Source organism: Gymnoscopelus microlampas, assembly GCF_963454915.1.
Source record: "Gymnoscopelus microlampas genome assembly, chromosome: 8".
Taxonomy (NCBI): Eukaryota; Metazoa; Chordata; class Actinopteri; order Myctophiformes; family Myctophidae; genus Gymnoscopelus; species Gymnoscopelus microlampas.
The window spans coordinates 12,783,648-12,803,176 of record NC_139945.1 but is presented as its reverse complement, the minus strand read 5'-3'; the positions used below and the strand labels follow the sequence as shown (position 1 = coordinate 12,803,176).

Below are 19,529 nucleotides of genomic sequence, written 5' to 3'. Positions count from 1 at the left end.
GGGTCACGTTTCAAAGAGCTCCCAGTCACATTCAAGTGCTGACACTGTCCCCCTTGTGTGTGTGTGTGTGTGTGTGTGTGTGTGTGTGTGTGTGTGTGTGTGTGTGTGTGTGTGTGTGTGTGTGTGTGTGTGTGTGTGTGTGTGTGTGTGTTGTGTATCCACAATTTGGGGCGGGCCTCATTCACAAGCCTGGTCTCGCTGACCGCCATAAAGGGGCCGATGCGAGGGAGGAAAGAGGAGAGAATTAATAACGGGAAAAAAGGTGAAAAGTTGGACGGTAACATGAGAAGAGAGAGAGAGAGGAGATAGAGATCAAGTGGTTGAAAGGAGCTGCTTGCAAATATGTAAGAGTGGATTGACTGTATGTACTGTGTGTGTGTGTGTGTGTGTGTGTGTGTGTGTGTGTGTGTGTGTGTGTGTGTGTGTGTGTGTGTGTGTGTGTGTGTGTGTGTGTGTGTGTGTGTGTGTGTGTGTGTGTGTGTGTGTTGATGTCATTTATCGTCCCACTTCACAGAAATAGGACCCAGCCCCAAACCCCTCGGGGGTCCCATGTTGTTAGAGTGTGTTAGAACATGCCTGTAGATGCAGCTCATTGTTTTCTGACACTGAAACGTAACCTCATTTCTACTTTGTTGTACCGTGATGTCATTCACTGAAAATAGCTGCGTTTTATACCCTACCTGGGATTCAAACCTGGGTCTCCCCAAACGTCCTCCGCTCAACCAAGAGGCATGGAAAACAAAACAAAAGCATGCTTACACGGTAGCCAGCTGATTTACCTACTAATTTGGGATGATTGTTTAAATGTTGCATAGTAACATTTTTGCAGATTCACAGCGGAACTATAATTATTGTCGAGCCAAATAAACACAAAACAAACTATCATTTAGAAGAACAGTTGTACAAAGTTCAACAACATCAGACTCGACGTTGTGATTGTATAACGTGTAAGTACTGTACAGCTGTGATCTGTTTGGTTCTGACTGAATCCCAGCTGCATGGATCCTAAACATCTGTGTAGAGGAGGCACATGGTACAAGGCTCTGGCAGGATTTCATCTTTAAGTTGAATTTAAAGTCATGGTGTGGTGTAACCTTTTCAATTAAACAAAAGTTAATTTGATTTGATTTTGATATTTTTCACCATTCCACATGCATGTTGTTGTCTTTTACACTTTTTAGCTGCCCTCAACACTCACACCAAAATGACGCAGGCACTGGAAATATATGTATTTATGCATTTTATAGTAATACATCATTTTTTATAGTTAGCACCAAAATATCATCAGCACTATAGGACCCTGCAGCATTCATTTAATCAATCATTTAGCTGGGGAACCCCTGGAGGTCCCTGGACCCTACGACCATAACCAGTGATCTAGTCTACTGACGTTCTGTTCCTTTGTGTTTGTCTTCAGTGAACACCCTGGGCATCAGTGATGAACTCAAACAGAAGCTGCAGGACGTGATGGTGGACAGACATAAACTAACCCTGGGAAAGACCCTGGGAGAGGGTAAGTTCCTTATTTTTTAACTCTATGGTAAGTTCAGTTCGAATACCTTCTCACAGGTACAGTATACTCACAAACAACAAGGGGCGCTGGTGTTAAAGCAAAAGGACAATTTGGTAGAGGTTTGTGTTGTGTAGTTAGCTTGCCAACTCCAAGTCAGAGAGGCCTAAACGTGTGTGTTGTTTGTTTGTGACGTGAGGCTAATAAATACATTGAAAAAAGAAAACGAGGGGAAGCATGTACCTACAGTACATTATGTACTTAAGTAAGTACGTACTGTATGTGCATACGTATGTATTATAGCCATAAGATTTTTAAGCTTAAGCATTCCTCCTTTTTCTTTGTTCTATTATATTTGTGTGTGCATGTGCGTGTGTGTACATGCATTCTGCTCATCTCAAGCATCATCATTTGCACCAGAGGCTGACAGCAGATCCTAAGCTGCTGCAGTAAGAAAGGCAGCTCTGACATACACATCATGCCAGTCGTACCATTTAGACCAGTGGGCTAAACTCCCGTTCCCGTCCCGTCCCGGGGACACACATTAAAGTTGGCTTTCTCTTGGGAGTCGTTTCCAGCTGGTCAGCATGTGAATGCTGCAGTGTAGTCGTTTGGTACAATGGCGGTCTGGAACCCCAGGAGCAGAGAGTTTAAGAACCTGTTGCTTTAGAGAGCGTGCCAGGCAGGAAGCGTCTGAAACGTTTGTGTGTTTGGGTTTTTGTTGCAGGAGAATTTGGCTCGGTGATGGAGGGACTGTTGACCCACGAAGAAGCTATGCTCAAAGTCGCTGTGAAAACCATGAAGAGTAAGTACACCATAACAATGAGGATAATTACACTGTAGACAATATATGAAAGCATATATGCAATTTTATGGAAAGTTTTGCCTTTTTTTCTTCTTTATCATTTCAATTACCACATTCTAGGTTTTTCGTTATGATTAATAACCCTATTTCCATATAATAACTGATATGCTTGTTAGATATAGAGAAGTATGTAAAAACATAAAAAATATATATTTGTAAAAAGATAGAAGTTGTCCCTTATCTGTCTCCTTATCTGTCTCCCTTAAATGTTCTCATTTCTCCTCTCCAGTTGCCATCTGCACGCGCACCGAGATGGAGGACTTCCTCCGGGAGGCAGCCTGCATGAAGGAGTTTGACCACCAGAATGTCATGAGACTCCTGGGTGAGAGAACAACGCAGTAAAGAATGCATTCCTATCAAAAATCGATGTACATCTCATTGTGGTTTTAGTTTTTTTTGTTTAGTTTTTCTTTCATCCTTCTATAAATCCAGGCTTAACTCATAAAACATGAAAAACTATATCTAAGACTAAAGCTAAAAAAAAAACAGAACTAAAACTAGTCAATTCCTATAACTAATACTACTTGTACAGTCATACCATTTAATCAAAAACAAAAATCAAAAACAATGAAAACATAACCACTTGAACCCCAGCATCCATATTCTGAGGAGAACATTCACCAAAAATAGCAGATCTACAAGCTCGCAACGTGATATGTTATGAGCTTGTAGATCAGCCATTTTTGACGAAGACATTCGGTGTAGACAGTTGCAACCTCTGGTCCGTTTTACTAAGAATAGAGGGTTTAAGTGGTTAAATATAATGAATATTGCAAAACTATAACTCTGGTCCAAATATTAGAGGGACCATTACAGCCAGTCACAGGAACAGGCATAGGGTGGGTTGTGTTTGTTTATGGGGGTCCAGGTTTGATGGAGGTTGGTGTCCTGTTGTCAGAAGGTGGGGTTGTGTTGTTGGGTTTCCAGGTTTGATGGAGTGTGTGTGTGTGTGTGTATTGTCAGGTGTGTGCCTGCAGACGGTGGAGAGCGAGGGCTACCCCTCCCCTGTGGTCATCCTGCCTTACATGAAGCATGGAGACCTGCACAGCTACCTGCTCTACTCACGCCTCGGAGACTGTCCTGTGGTGAGTGTCTGTTACATGCACACACACGCACGCATGCACGCAAACCAAACCGTTTGGTTACAAATGGATACATAAGTGGTCTGTCAACAGAAATGGAATCCAAAGGTCAACATGAACGTGAATGACTTTCTACACAGTGAATCACAGAGTGTTTTTAATTTAACCCTGAACGTGAAAGTGAAGTGTGAACCGGTTTGACACGTTCAGAGGTGAATTACCACTGTGTATTTTACCTACAGTACCCACCCTTAACCCTGTGATAAAACAGAGAGAGAGAGAGAGAGAGAGAGAGAGAGAGTCTACTGCTGTGATTACCGCTTGATGCACTGCTTATTTGTAAGCAGTGGTGGAAATATCTTTACTCAAGTATTGCACATAAGTACAATGTTCTGGTACTTGTGATGACTTCTACTCCATCATACAGATCAGAGGCAAACATTATGAAGTGATACATGATGGTGTATTATTATTTAATAACTTAAGGTTAATCCCCCAGCATCACATAAAGTCATTAAAATCAGCCACATCTTTACCAGCTGCAACGTTAAAGTGATGAGCTTGTAGCTATTTTCACAGCATTTATCTGTGGAACCGAGTCAAACTAAATTGAATGCATCAACTCCTACATTCCAAGTGCTTGTCAGGGTGGGGGGGTCCCCAGTTATTTTGGGGGTTCACAGCCTGAAAAGGTTGAGAACCACTGGTATAGTGTAGATAGTAATACTAGATTTTGATGCCTATACCTTACTTTTACTCAATTAAAAACCTTTTGAATTGTAATAGATTATGTCTACATTGTGGTATAACAATCTGAGTAGGCCACCAAGGCCTACTACATCTTCCATCATAAGTTTGTAAGTGGTGTGTACTACAGTACTACAGTACTACAGTACTATAGTACTACAGTATACGCTATAGGTCCCTTAAGAGCTGCCTGGGTGGAGGAACAGCAGCCAGATGAAAACAAGGCGTCCACATACTGCAGCATGTTGAAATGCTTCATTTAGGGCCAAACGTTTCCAAAACCACAATAGTGTAGAACTCTGTGACTCCCTGTGGAACGGACTGCACCATGTTTGAAAGGAGCAGCAGGGGTGGAACGGACTGCACCATGCCGACTGGAGCGGGAGAACACAGAGTTCTGAACGGCATGGTTCCGTCCAGTCTGTTCTCCACTGTGTGCCTTAACACTGCTTTGTTTAGTAGTGGCTTCTCATACATATGGGTTATAGTGCCCCCTGCTGTACAAAGAACATTACAACATGTACAGTTTTCAGCATTCCAGAGTAGGGAAACAACATCACAATTTTCAACATTATGATATTTTGTTGCAGTAATGCTAATGCTCAGCAATAACATGAAACTTAACAATAACTCTGAAACACCATCAAAAGTGCTGAAATGTTTACCCGGGGCGGGGCGGCCATAGCTGAGTGGTTAGTGAGCCCGCCTAGGGAGCCAGAGGCCCTGGTTGCCCCAGGTTCGATTCCAGGCCAGGCCAGCATATATGTCGATGAAATGAAATTTGTCCCTGAGCAAGACTCTTAACCCCTAATTGCTCACAGGTTCTCATTGGATACAAGACCGCAAGGACTTTCATGAACGACCTGTTAAAAGGAATTATCCTTATCCTTACCCCATGAATGTGAAAACTAGAATCCTTACTTCCACATTATGTCCTTCCAATGAATAGGGAGACTTTCACTTTTTTACAGCATTGAAGCATGAAATAACTATGGAAATATGAAGGTCTCCCAATTTATTAGAAGGACGACATTAGTCACCAGAAGCAGGGACGTGTGTTTTCAATGAGTCTAACATAGAAGGACAATATTGGTCACCAGAAGCAGGGAGGTGTTTGAGTCTAACATGGTTAACATGGAGTTTGAAGTTGAATTGGCTTATATAGGAAATAAAATGTATATAAAATATCTAAATACTGAATCAAGCAACTTGCAAACTGTCTGGGGTGCAACACAAAAGCCTGAGAAGACGTTATGACCTCAGAAGTGTTTTAAAATGAAATACTCCTTGAACCACTTTAACCCTATATACTTTGTTGACCCGAGTCCCCCAGGGGTTTATTCTCCTTTTCCACCCTGCAACAACATGTCTTTGCTGAAAATAGCCGATTCCTTCCCCTGATGCTCACAACACGCTTTGATGCGTTGTGAGATTGCAATTCGGCTATTTCCGATGACAGTTTGCCCCAGAATAGTAGGTTCACAAGGTTAAATGAGGTGGTGTGTGTTGTCCTCTAGTAGGATGTTAGTTAAGTTAAATTAAGTCAAATGAGGTGGTGTATGTGTCGTCCTCTAGTACACTGTTTCCCAAACAGTGGGTTGGGACCCATATGTGGGTCGACTCGTGGACCAATTTGTATGGGTCGCGGGTAAATACACCTTTATTTTTGTTTATTTCAAAAGATTAAAAAAATAAATAAAAACAAATTCAAAAGCTTTTTCAAAATAATTCCATTAAAAAAATCCATTAATTAGAGGGGGGAAAAGTACTTTTAAGATGTATTGAAAATAGCCGATCTACGAGCCCACAACACGTTGCGAGCTTGTAGATCTGCTATTTTCACTAGTTTGGTTCCCGGGGAGACATCACATTTCTTTGTTGGGTCTCCAGCTATAAAGGTTTGGGAACCACTGCTCTAGTAGATGTTAGTTGAGTTCAATGAGGTTAAACGAGGTGGTGTGTGTGTGTGTGTGTGTGTGTGTGTGTGTGTGTGTGTGTGTGTGTGTGTGTGTGTGTGTGTGTGTGTGTGTGTGTGTGTGTGTGTGTGTGTGTGTGTGTGTGTGTGTGTGTGTGTGTGTGTGGTCCTCTAGTACCTCCCGTCTCAGATGCTGGTGAAGTTCATGACGGACATCGCCCGGGGAATGGAGTACCTCAGCAGCAAGAGCTTCATCCACAGAGACCTGGCCGCCAGGAACTGCATGTGAGTCACATAATGATCTCCGCCTACTTCTGCTATTGGCTCTTCTCACTTCCTCTGTTCTCTTTCTGCTTTAGTATTTTCACTTTAGTTTCCTCTGAAGTGAAACACGTTTCTTTGACCTCCAGTGCAATATTCCCCTTTAAGGTTCTGCCACACGTACTGATAATGCTTTACAGTCAGTGAAAGACCTGTAAGGGTCCATTTGGTTCCTAACTGTCAATCATTTAGCTGGGGACCCCCTGGAACCCCCTCATGGACCCCTGGGGATCCTTTAGGGGGTTATGGGTCCTAGTTCACCAGTGCTCTAGATTATTATTTACTTACTTACTTAATTAATTACTTCCCTGATTTAAATTTGTGTTAATTTCTCTTCTTTTTTTGATTGGTGTGTGCGTGTGCGCGTGTGCGTGTGCGTGTGCGTGTGCGCGTGTGAGAGAGAGAGAGAGAGAGAGAGAGAGAGAGAGAGAGAGAGTTTGTAGAGCTTGTTGATATGCTATTTTTCTCAATAAAAAATGAAAACAAAAAAAATGGAATTATCTTGGAAAGTTCTTCTGCATAAGTGTGTATAATAGTAATGTAATGTTGTGTTGTGTGTTGCAGGCTGAATGAGAACATGAATGTGTGTGTGGCAGACTTTGGCCTGTCTAAGAAGATCTACAATGGAGATTATTACAGGCAGGGACGCATCTCCAAGATGCCAGTCAAATGGATCGCCATCGAGAGCCTGGCCGACCGGGTCTACACCACCAAGAGTGATGTGGTACGTCTGTGTGTGTCTGTGTGTGTGCGTGCATGTGTGTGTGCGTGGCGTGCGTGCGTGTGTGCGTGCGTGCGTGCGTGCGTGCGTGCGTGCGTGATTCTCCACTCTTTTCAATTCAAGGACCGCCGGTTTGAAATGTATAGTGTTTTTTCATGTCATTTCGGTCTCTCTCTCTCTCTCTCTCTCAGTGGTCGTTTGGAGTGACCATGTGGGAGATCGCCACGCGGGGGCAGACGCCGTACCCCGGCGTAGAGAACAGTGAGATCTATGACTACCTGAGGCAGGGCAACCGTCTCAAACAGCCTCCTGACTGTCTGGACAACATGTGAGTACCAAGAGACTTCTTTTCTTTAACTTAATTTGTATTTGCAGATTTTCATTCACAGTTACAGTGCAGGGGTTCATATGTCTCACTATCAAGCATCATATTCCAGTCCATTCATAAATGTCCATCATTGTTAGTGGTGTCGTCTTGTTGGGTTCTATACTCAGTCCATTTCTCCCATTTTTCAAGGAATAGGGTCCCATGGATCTCAAGTTGTGAGTTATTTTCTCCATTAGGCTACACATATCTCCTCCACAATGCTCAGCCACTGCTCATGAATTGGAGGATCTGCTTTGTACCATAGCCCTGCAATTGCTTTTTTACTAGCTGCCAATAATACTTTAACTAGGTACATTTCTTCTCTTTGTGTATTTTCCTGTGTCTGATCTGAATGCTTTCATGTAGATCAGAAGAAATATTAAACACTTAATAGCGTGTTCCCTTGTCTGGAGCAAACATTTGGTCAAAATAGCAGCTATGCATTGCAACGCAACACGTTGCAATCAATGATAAGGTTTAAAATGAGTTAAATTCAAAATTCAATATTTTTTTGGGTTATAATTGCCTAACTGCTAAATTGTGTAAAGTAATTTTACACTTCTTCCTAAAGTAGTGGATTTTTAATGAATTCCCTTCTTGTAAATATCTAATCCCAGCACCCTTTCAATCAGGCTTTTCAAGCAACCATGCAAATATTTGTTAGAGATGACATTTTGACCTCTTTGAAGCCCTGCACACCCTTATGGGTCAATTTTTAACTTCCCTCAGATTTCAACAAACACTCAGATTGTGACTCTCGTGCTTGTATCCCAGAGTTACTGTATTATAGTTTTACTAAAACTAACAAAAACACCATTTTAGTGTTGATTGTTTGAAAAAAGACAACTAACTGAAAGTGTATTGTGTGTTTACAAAACTAAGCAAGCAGACTAGTTTTAGTCTTTGTCAATTGATTTCATACGCAATCCCATGTATTTTGCATGGATCAGAGTGTTCCTGACCTTTTAGAATTTTGTCCCTGACAAATTACAAAAATTACACTTAAGAAACTAAAACTAACACAAACATTTATAATATACTAAACTAAAAGCAAGCCTTTAAATAAAAAATAAAACTACACAACAAACAACGAAAAAGTCTAAAGGAAATAAAAAAAAAAAAAAACGAATGACAAATTCCAAACTCTTAATCTTGCAGCTATTCCATGATGTTCTCCTGCTGGCTGCTGAGCCCCAAGGACCGGCCCGGGTTCGAGGCGCTGCGCTGCGAGCTGGAGAAGGCCCTGGACGACCTGCCCGACACCCAGGACCCCGACGAGATCCTCTACGTCAACATGGAGGAGTCCTCCTCCGAGCATCTGGGGGCCGTGGGCGGCCGGGAGCCCCTTGCCGGGGGGCTCGGGGGACCCTCGTCGCCTCTCTGCCTGAAGGCCCTGGACTCCGTCACCACGGTGGAGGTGCACCAACCCAACCGCTACGTCCTGTGCCCGCAGCACGAGAGCAACCCGCCCCGCGGCGCCCTCTCCGACTCCGTGGAGAGCCTGGACATGCCCGTGTCGTCCTCGGCCGCCACCCTGCCCCTGCAGCCGTCCTGCCGCTCCACCCCCACCCCTACGCCGGCCCCCACCCCCACGGCCGAGCTGCTGGAGGACCGGGAGCTAGGGGGCGGGCTCTCCTCCAGGAAGGTGCCCTGGCAGTGACGGACCCCCCCCTGTGCTGTCACTAAAACACTCTCCACCACACACACACACACACACACACACACACACACACACACACACACACAAGACTGGTGGATATGAATGTGTGTCAATCACAGAACCTGATCATTCCATGTTGGTACGCACTCCGACCAGCCCCCAAATACATTTTGCACATTTTTTACATACACACAACAAACACACACACACACACACACACACAACAAACACACACACACACACACACACACACACACACGCACACTCACGCTTCCCAAGGCATTCCTTCCTTCCTTACAAACGATCACATTACGGATCACAAGTGGAGTGTGTGAGACTTAGAACGGGTGCCGACTGCAGCAGAAACGAGTTGTGTTGTAAAGACTGACGAGCGCGCTCGCTCACTCACACACACACACACACACACACACACACACACACACACACACACTGCAGCACAATCAGAGACAGGACAACCCCTGGCCGTCCATCCAGGGACAAAACTGTATCTCTTCACATCTACTTGCTCCTTGGCGATCTCTACTTCATTACTTTCTCGTGCTACGATGTCACACGACGTCACGAAAATAGCAGATCGTCGCCTTCCGACGTGTTGTGAGCATTGTCGCTCTGCTATTTCCGTTGCTTATGTATATGTTTGTCTATGACACGCCCCCCAAAAGGGACACCAAGGTTGAAAAAGTGGTTAAGCTGTCAAATCCTAAGTGTCCTTCAACTCAGCTCAGACGGCCGTACAGTCGAATGGTGTCACCGTACTGTGGTACGGTGTCGTACACTGTAACACACAACCTACACACCTAGTGAACAAACTCAGGCATGAATAACATTGAGACTGTGAGCGAGAGGTCGTTGCAGAGGTCACACACGCACGCACCCGCGCGCGCGCGCGCACACACACACACACACACACACACACACACACACACACACACACACACACACACACACACTGCACTGTACCGGGAAGATCACAAGTTCAAGTCTCACTGCCGTCTTTTGTGACGTTACCTTGAGACACTGAAGCCCTTCTTCACACTGGTATTGGTCTCCATATACTAGAGCAGTGGTTCCCAAACAGTGGGTCAGAACCCATTTGTGGGTCGCGGACCCATTTTTATGCGTCGCAAGTAAATATCTCTTTTCTTTCTGTTTCCTACATTAGAAAAAATACATGTTATTATTTCTTTTAAAGAGGTTGATTTTTTTTTTTTCATAAATAAATAATACAATTTCATGAATTAAAAAAAAAACTTAAGAAGTAGTGAAAATAGCAGATCTACAAGCTTGCAACATGTTGTGAGCTTGTAGATCATATATAACGACACGTCGCAATGTGACACGTGAGCTTGTAAATCTGCCATTTTCACTAGTTTTGGTCCCAGGGAGACATACAATTTCTCTTTTGGGTCTTGAGATCAAAACGTTTGGGAACCCTTGTACTAGAGTGTACAAAGGACTACAGCTGAATGTGTACTCCATCGCACCAGTTGTTGCTTGCCAGAAAGTACAGCTCTACAGGCTAGTAACAGCACCACACATCAACATCTTAAGTTCTGTTCTGGCAAGCGACAAAGTTCATTAACTGTATAGAGCAGTGGCAGGAGGTAGAGCAATAATATACAATACACACAGAATAAAAGAAAACAAGATCCAATTACATGTACAGTGTTCGGACGTCGGTAATAGTCGTTTGATACATTAACAGAAGTGGGAAAATCTCTCTGATCTGCTGTTTCGGACACCAGATCACATATTGATTGACAATGATTTTGCTGGGATCTGATCATTATACACAAAACCTTTGTGCACATGAATTGTTTATAAATCAGGGCTCCACGTTTGGAGGTTTGGAGCTCACGGAGGTCAGGGGTCAATGGCAAGGTCAGGTGGAGATACAGGGGTCATGGTGAGGTCACCCCTCACCTCCGCCTTCCGTCAAAGCTACGCTGTAAATTGTGTGAGTGTTCATTTAACAGATGTTAACGGACCGCTTGGTTCCATTGGAGTTAAATGACCACTCAGGATTTTACAGACACAGTAGAATACTGTGTGTTAAATATAAGCGTCTATTTTTACACATTGAGTGTTAAATGAACACTCTGTATTTCGCTGTGTATGCCTCCAGTGCAGTGTTACTATACATTTTGTCTATATTTTGTTTTGTTGTCGTTTTGTGTTATTATTTTTTTGTACACCCTTTGCACTAATGTTAACATGCATTCTTTTTTTTTACATCATGTACGTAAAGTTTAGTATTTTTTGCTTTTTTTTCCATAGTCTCATTAATTACTTTTCGGTATGTATTTCTTAGTCGGACCGTTCAGGACTGTCATAAAAATGTATTCATGTGTTTGTTCCAGTCCTCATTTTTTGGGGAGGAAGAAAACAAGCCGTTGAGCACGTTGCTCGTTCGGCTTATTTCTGATGATTTCGTTTTATGGTTGTTCTTTTTATTTTCTTCCTAACTGTGAGACTGCGTTATGACATCAGTCTGCCTCTGTAGCTATTCTGGTATACAGTGAAATCCTCAGTTTTAAAGCTTACGGATTATTGTGTTGGGCGGCTTAGTAGCTTGACTTTCTTTTTCTCGATTTCTTCTCGAAAACCGTCCAACCAATTAACTTCAAACTTCCTGTGCGAATCGCAGAGGATCCGAGGGGACGACATGCCAAGTGGGATCTGGGTCGGATCGGCGGTTGAACCACAAAACATACGTACAAAACGATCAGTGAAACGGATTGCTTCTTTAGTTTAACAAAAAATGTTGTGCTCTCTCTCCTCTGTACACTCTTACAGGAGTTACAAATGGACAAATGAACACTGTCCTAGCTCATACAAATTTCATACACTGGAAGGTGTTTGAGCAGAGCCAAAGGGATTGTAATTTTAACTCTTTCAGGTTCTTTCATTTGGTTCCATTACGAATTAGTCTTGCGTAGCCAGACAATTATTCCACAATTTCCGAATGCTATATAGAGTCTGGAACTACACATCCCGAAAACTGAGAACGTCATCTGATCGTCATTTCCGTTCACGAAAATATATATTTTAAATATCTTTAGATTTTATTTTAGAATTTCCATTTCTGATAAGCAGCAAGGTATATATGCTTTGATTATTTTGATTTATATTAGGACAAATTGAAAAAAAGATGAAACACTTTATCCTCTGATCATTTTCAGAGCTTCCTTTGCTCCAGACTGTATGACGGAAGCGTTTAAAAATTGTGGGAGGCAAGAGTCTGGCTCGCGAGGCGAATGGATAACATAATCCACTGAGGATTTTATTGTGTGTGCATAGTACAGTATAGAGAGATTTCTGTTTCTTTGAATTTATTTTGTGTAAATAGAGGTCCTTAAGGGGACAGAAAATGAGGACTAAACATAAAGGGAAACGCAAGACATTCAATCCACTGCCTTCGTTGACTTCACCAGCTGCTTTTTTTTCCCCTTTTTGTATTTTTTTCTTCTTTTTCTTTTTGCGTCACGCATGCACTTATTACCAGTGGTGGACAGTAACTAAGTACATTTCCTTGAGTACTGTACTTAAGTAAATTATTTTGAATATCTGTACTTTACTTGAGTATTTGTGTTTTTGGACTTTTCACTCCACTACATTTCAGAGACAAATATTGTACTTTTGACTCCACTACATTTCTAGGAAGGGAAAAAGTACAGTATGAATTAACCACTTAAGCCCTATTTCAAATATAGTGAAAATAGCAGAGGTACAAGCTCAGATCGTCGCACACCGCGATGTGTTGTGAGCTTGTAGATCTGCCATTTTCACTATTATTGATATGTTTTGAAAATGTCTGGAACATCTTTGATTTATTATTGTAAAATGGCAAAATGGCAATACAGCAATGCATTCATTTAAAAAATAGAATGTACTTTGTAATTTGTAGTTTTGAATACTTTGAATACTATTTAAAAAAAAACATTTTTTTAAAGCAAGTACTCCAGTACTTTAATTCAAGTACAAATTTGACTGAGCAACGTTCACTTGTAGTTGAGTAATGTTTGACCAGGAGTATCTGTACTTTGACTCGAGTGCTGGGGTTGAGTACTTTGTCCACCACTGCTTATTACTCTTTTTCAAAAAATATATTGCTCATAAGTTACGCATTTCCCTGTGGGGTTTACTGGGCCACATTCCAGCTCACATTTTTGCGACGGTAACATGACGGTAACAAGTTAAGTCAAGTGCCATATACACACACAAACATAGAGGTTCTTCCGTGGTCCGTAGTGCCACTTAGTGCCTTAGTGCTAGTATTACCATGTTTTCTGTGTGTGTGTGTGTGTGTGTGTGTGTATTCCTTGGCCTGTATAACTCAAAGGTACTTCATTTGAGCCTAAATACACACAGTGGAATGTGTTGAAATTCCTTGCTAAGACACATTTCCTGCATTGTCGTTGGTACTGTAATGATTTCATTCGACGCGGTGAAAGAACTGCGTTACGCTAGAATATGAAGCATGAAATCCATGATAATAAGACTGAGGTACTGGTCGTATAGACTCTGTAAGACAATGGACAGAAACCACAAATAATTATAATAAAGGAAAATGCTCCAAAAAAATGTTTATGGACAACGAGGCATTGAGAAGAGTGCAGAGTTGGCAAATGGAATTGTTTCTGTGCATTCTCTTGGGTTGTGGACATGGCGTGGATTCTATCGTCTCATAAAGGGCCAAGAATCAGTGATTCTCAGCCTTTTTAAACTTCAAGGACCCCCCCCCCAGTTTGATATGCACGAGGCCACAGTCGGACGCCCATTTCACACCATTTTTAATCTCTGGGACCCCCCATCTAAACTAAATCAAATCGGGGTCCCATTTGGTTCCATTTGTACACTCTCTGAAGTTACAGACCCGTAAGGGGTCCATTTGGTTCCTAACTATGAATCATTTAGCTGGGGACCTGGGACCCCTCCTCAAGAACCCCTGGGGGTCCCTGGAAGAGACAATATCTATAATCTCATACAAATGTCCTACTCTGGAAGATGTTCGATCAGAGCTAAAGGGATTTTAGTTGAACTCCTGAGTGTTACAATTGGATAAATTAACACCGAGGATTTTTACTATGTAATAATTGCAACCTTCATTCAAGCTCAACCCTTATTCCTATGTATATGCTGTGTGATCATGAATTTGAAACTATATACATATATGTACAAAGTGCCTTTCAAAGAGAGCCAGTATTTTCGTATAATGTAAAAAGAAAAAAATGTGTACGGTTTGTGAATTTCCTGGTGCTGCCTAAACTCAGTAAAAAAAGAAAAAAAAAAGTTCCATACGGAATCATTTAATTCTTTGTAAAGATCCATCCAATGTGTTTCTTTTTAAATTCAACCAAATGCTTCTGTTTAGAATCGAAAACGGTTTCATATGGAGCTTTTTTCACTTCCCTAATAATGTTTTTTGTGTATAATACAGTTGTAGCCATTGTTGAAATCCCGTTTTTTTTTTACTGCAGGTTTACTGGAATACTGACATTTTTTGTCAAATGACACGTTTGTGGTGAAGTATGTTACAGTCCCTGTTCACTGTGAGATGTGTCGTACTGAAAAACAACACGTTTTTAAAGTTTCTTCACCGGTACATCTTACATAAGAACTGTTATCACAGTATTTGGACACCAATAACTCTTTTGGACTATGAAGGGTTAACTTTAGAATGGAAGGTTCTAGAAGGTCCATAACCTGAAACTTTCCAGAACCTGAGAATTTCTGTGATTGTTTTTTTGGTTACTTTTATAATTATAGTATATTATATTATTAAACCTCATATGTCCAAAACGGTTAGTTTTCAGGATTCAAATTCAAAAACAGCAAAAGAAGCAGATCTTCAAGCTCAAAACACATCGATTTGCGCCACGTTTTGAGCTTGTAGATCTGCTACTTTCGATACGTTTGTGTGACGCTGTTGTATGAAGTATCAAGTAGGGGCATTCCATGGAGTTAAAAATAGGGCATTCATACGAAAAAACTCAAAAAGTTAGAATATGGAGATAAGGGGTTCCTGTCTGACAGCAACAAAGTATAACTTCTCAGTTCTGAGTTCCCAGAATTCAGGGTTAGTAGCAGCACCTCCCGGGGGTTCTGTCTGAGAACCTTATGTGAAACCGAGCCGTACTGTAGTGGAAACAAACCTAGAACCTGTGAAAATATATTTCATGGCATGGCACGGTTCACTTGGTCCTTGTAGTGCAGTGGTTCTTAAAACTTTTTTGTTTTGTGCCAACGACCCCCAGAAGAGAAGATTTGAGTTAAAAACTTTTTTAAATGTTCCAATACTTTCAAGATAATAAAAAAAAGTTCGATGTACAAGCTGTGAGCTTGTACATCGACCAGCGACCTCTGGGGGTCCCCGGACCCCACTTTGAAAACCACTGTTCTAGTGGGAAAAAGAGCCACCAGTCCGGAGCCTTGTGGAAGCTTGTATTTGGACGGCTGACCCCTTCGGTGGTCGTCATTTTGCAGGTGACGGCCACTACCCTTCCGTTGGGCAAAATAATGAGAGACAAGATGCACAGATACACAAACACAGGGTTAAGAGTTGTAAAAACTAAACAACAAAAACTAACTAAGTCCTTTACACTTTGTCGTATGACAAATAGTGTATAAGGTCTACAAGTTTGCAATGTGTGGCATTGTGACTTGTTGTGAACTTATAGATCTGCTATTTTCACTAAATAGCCTAAATATTTGCCCAAAATAGCATGAGGCTAACATACATTTAAGTAAGTAAGTAAGTAGTTCGGAGAAGCTTATTGTCAGTATCAGCATAGAATGCTGGTCCGTGTTACAATGTGCTAGACACCTGGGAGATGGATTGCTGAGGTGGAACACCACACCTATCATCTGCTACCAGTTCTTACCAAACTATCTTAAGACGAGAGCTCTACCAACCCAGACACATACGTTAAAAATACTTAAAGGACGACTTCACCACTTTTCAACATATCTTCATATAATAGGTCCTCACTAATGCTCATGATAAAATGGTAAAAAAAAAATCTAATCAGTCTGTGTCTCAGAGGAGGCCTGTAGACAGTTCAGAAACCCGTCTACCAGTGACATCATCGATGGGGAATCCAAGCTAATAGAAACTGCAGGCTTTGTATTCCTGGAAAGTTGCAATGCAATGATAGATCCCATTGTTCTCACCTTAATAAAAATCTGAATAAAAAAATTGTAATCTTTTTGGAAAAAAAAATCCTGCCTAAAGATGATGTCACTGGTAGACAGGTTTCTGGACTGTCCACAGCCCTCCTATGAGACACAGACCAAGTAGGAAAAAATTGTATCATTTTATCATGAGCATTAGTGAGGACCTATTATATGAAGATATGTTGAAAAGTGGTGAAGTCGTCCTTTAATGAAATAATGAATTAAACATTCTCCTAGCAATTCCAACCCTACACAGACACACATTTAGATATAGATATAGATAGATATTGTATAGATATAGTTATAAAAATGCTATTATCTATGGTAATCTGTTGTTGCTGGGTGACATTGTATTATGAAATAGCACAAGTTGAACTGGTCTAAACCTTTTTTTATGCACGGTGTCGGTGTTGCAATGTTCCACCGCAAAGGTTGGCAACGATCACGGTTTATTCAAAAACATCTGCTGTTTTTTATTCCACGTAGCAAATCTCAGTGTGAATGAAGCGTTTAGCCTTTAAATCTGCCCTCAAGAAAAGCCTTTTCTGTTTTTTAAGCCATCATAAGTTTGCGGTAAATGACCCTGGAAAGCATGATAAAGATTTTGTCATACAACGATGTCACGCACCTACGATTAGCGATCTGCAAGCTCACAACGCATCATAGATGTGTTAGGCATGCAACACCGCCGTAGGATGGAGCATAAATTAAGCAATGAATTCACTGAGAGATATTGTTTCACAGTAGAATAACAACGTTAAAATTCAACAAATTGTCTAAAGCAGTGGTTTTCAACCTTTTCAGGCCTTGACCCCCCAAATCATGTGGGTACCCCCGGGGGTCTACTGCTCTACAGAAGGCCTACTAATGCAGGATGTAATATAAATATGCTAATATGAAACTAGGACTTCTACTGGCTACAACTGTACATTGAACTTGGTGGGAGCTGTACTATGGTCAGATTTAAATTGCCACTGCCATGATTTGTAAACAGATTTGTTTTATATATGATATAAACCTGCAGTATTTTGTATAATGAAATAAATTGAGTGTTCTCTGCTTTTGAGTCTGATTTAAACAAACCCACCCCCCAGACAAGATTCAATTTACACAACTGATCCACAACTTACCCTCACAACCGACAACTGAGTGGTGGAAATTCAGATTTAGCGTTTGCTATGTTTATTATTATTAGTTATATGAAATGTATTTAAGAACACGTACAAGCCTTTAACACAAACACAATCTTTATTTGTTCTCTTTGTTGCAGACCATGAGGAATTACAGCAGCCTGGCATTGAGGTAACATCTACAGTAAGAAAACACTGAGGGTCGGTTGCACCAAGAGGGATTAAGCTTTAACCTGGTTTAAATCAAGGTTTATCTATTAATCCAGTTGCACCAAACTTTAAACCTAGTTTCCACTAACCAGGTTTAGTTTTAAACCATCCTTTTAATCTTGGTTTTCATTTTCACAGTAAACCTGGATTAATGTTAATCCTGTTGCACCACTACTTTAAACTCCAATTTAAACGTCAGTAAGGGATTAATTTTAAACTTGCAGTACAGGTGGTTTAAATGTAAACATGGCAGCATATATCAGATGGCTCCATGAAAACGAAAGAGTAGCTCAAAGAAAAATAAGGGACCGTCTAAACCCAGTCGAATGTTATGATAATGCTGAATTTAAAAGGCGGTACAGATTCAGCAAAGAGTCTGTAATGAGAATAATTGATAAAATTGGACCTGCAATTGAACATGGCAGTGACAGGAATGCAGCTATACCACATTATTATGTGTCATGATGTGTCATATGTGTCATGATGAATACGCCAGCGGCTACTGGGCTGGGCTATAGGCTGGCATGGGCTCCATGCCAGCCCGGACGGGTGGGTGGGTGGTGAGGGGTGGTGAGGGGTGCAGATGTTACAGGAGGAGAGAGGACCCCTCGGGCGGCGTCACTGACGTGTAGGGCCGAGGGCGATAAACCCACCGCGCTGCACCGAGTGACGCGTTGTGAGCTTATATATCTGTTGTTTTTAGTGAGCGTCTCGTTAAAGCCATTACTTTTGGCTGCAGGAGATATTTTTAACACGCCTGCCCACATTATCTCAAAAGTGAATAAAAAAGTAATTCTAATGATATTTGGCTCAAGAGAAGAAGTATTCCTTTTTAGTTACAGCGCAAATCCAAGATGGCGGGACACACAACAAAGTTTAATCCATGAAATAATCACTGTTTAAAGTTTGAATCACTGTTTAAAGTTTGAATCACAGGTTAAGGATTTAAATCACAGATTTGTTAAGCAATGCTTAAAATTAAGTGGTGCAACACAACTCGAATTAAAATAAATCCTAGATCAACAAATCTTTGATTAACCCTAAACTAAGCTTTATTTAATCCCTTTTGGTGCAACCGACCCATAGTGTGTGTGTGTGTGTGTGTGTGTGTGTGTGTGTGTGTGTGTGTGTGTGTGTGTGTGTGTGTGTGTGTGTGTGTGTGTGTGTGTGTGTGTGTGTGTGTGTGTGTGTGTGTGTGTGTGTTTGTGGTTGTGATCTCAGAAGTGTATGTATGAGATGGTAATGTCTCCCTCTATCTCCAGGGTGTCCACCTGGGTGAAGGGCTGGAAGCGGTGGAAGAAGTCAAACAGATGCTGGCCGTTCACAAACACTTTGAACCTCTGGTTCCCACAGCGGATGGACATCTGACACAAAAACAACAACAACAACAACAACAATTTGACACTTTTTACCTGACAATCCTCTCTAAAAGTCAACATAGTGGACCCACAGTGCCCTCTGCTGGACACAACTGCAGATGTGTGTTTCCAACAGCACTGTGTGCTTTTCAGGTTTCCCACTTGTGTCGAAAGAAAGAAAGAAAGAAAGAAAGAAAGAAGCAGCATGTTTAGTTGTATGACAGACAAAATGAAGCGTCTTAAAGTACAGTCCCTCCATAAAGCCATGATTCTCAACTTGTTTAATTTCATGGACATCCAGTTTGATATGTATTAGGCCACAGACCCCCCATTTGATACCTCTGCTATCTCTGGGACCCCCAATCTCCCAATCCATTTGGACTCAAAGAACCACATCAAAGTACTGTCCAAAGTACCTAAAGGGATATGTTTAGTTGTACAACTAA

The 19,529-nt window shown here is 41.5% G+C and overlaps 2 protein-coding genes across 5 annotated transcripts in view; one reads left to right on the top strand and one right to left on the bottom strand.

The window, feature by feature from the left end:
* The window catches only part of axl (AXL receptor tyrosine kinase), a 57,059-nt gene extending 46,651 nt beyond the window's left edge, over positions 1-10,408 (top strand). Inside the window, exons 13-20 of the mRNA XM_084065116.1 lie at positions 1,418-1,513; positions 2,238-2,315; positions 2,605-2,697; positions 3,339-3,460; positions 6,295-6,404; positions 7,005-7,164; positions 7,353-7,489; positions 8,687-10,408. Coding sequence (XP_083921242.1) covers positions 1,418-1,513; positions 2,238-2,315; positions 2,605-2,697; positions 3,339-3,460; positions 6,295-6,404; positions 7,005-7,164; positions 7,353-7,489; positions 8,687-9,188 — 1,298 coding nt within the window. The 3' untranslated portion in view covers positions 9,189-10,408. The remainder of the gene's footprint in view (positions 1-1,417; positions 1,514-2,237; positions 2,316-2,604; positions 2,698-3,338; positions 3,461-6,294; positions 6,405-7,004; positions 7,165-7,352; positions 7,490-8,686) is intronic.
* LOC311049831 (galectin-4-like) overlaps positions 1-19,529 on the bottom strand; it is a 459,606-nt gene that overhangs the window by 426,081 nt on the left and 13,996 nt on the right. For 3 of the 4 annotated variants that reach the window (XM_084063702.1, XM_084063704.1, XM_084063705.1), the window contains one exon: positions 17,615-19,089. In XM_084063702.1, the coding sequence (XP_083919828.1) occupies positions 18,943-19,089 (147 nt within the window). In that variant the 3' untranslated portion in view covers positions 17,615-18,942. Of the gene's footprint in view, positions 1-17,614; positions 19,090-19,529 lie in introns of those variants that run through there. The other variant, XM_084063703.1, reaches the window with a different exon arrangement.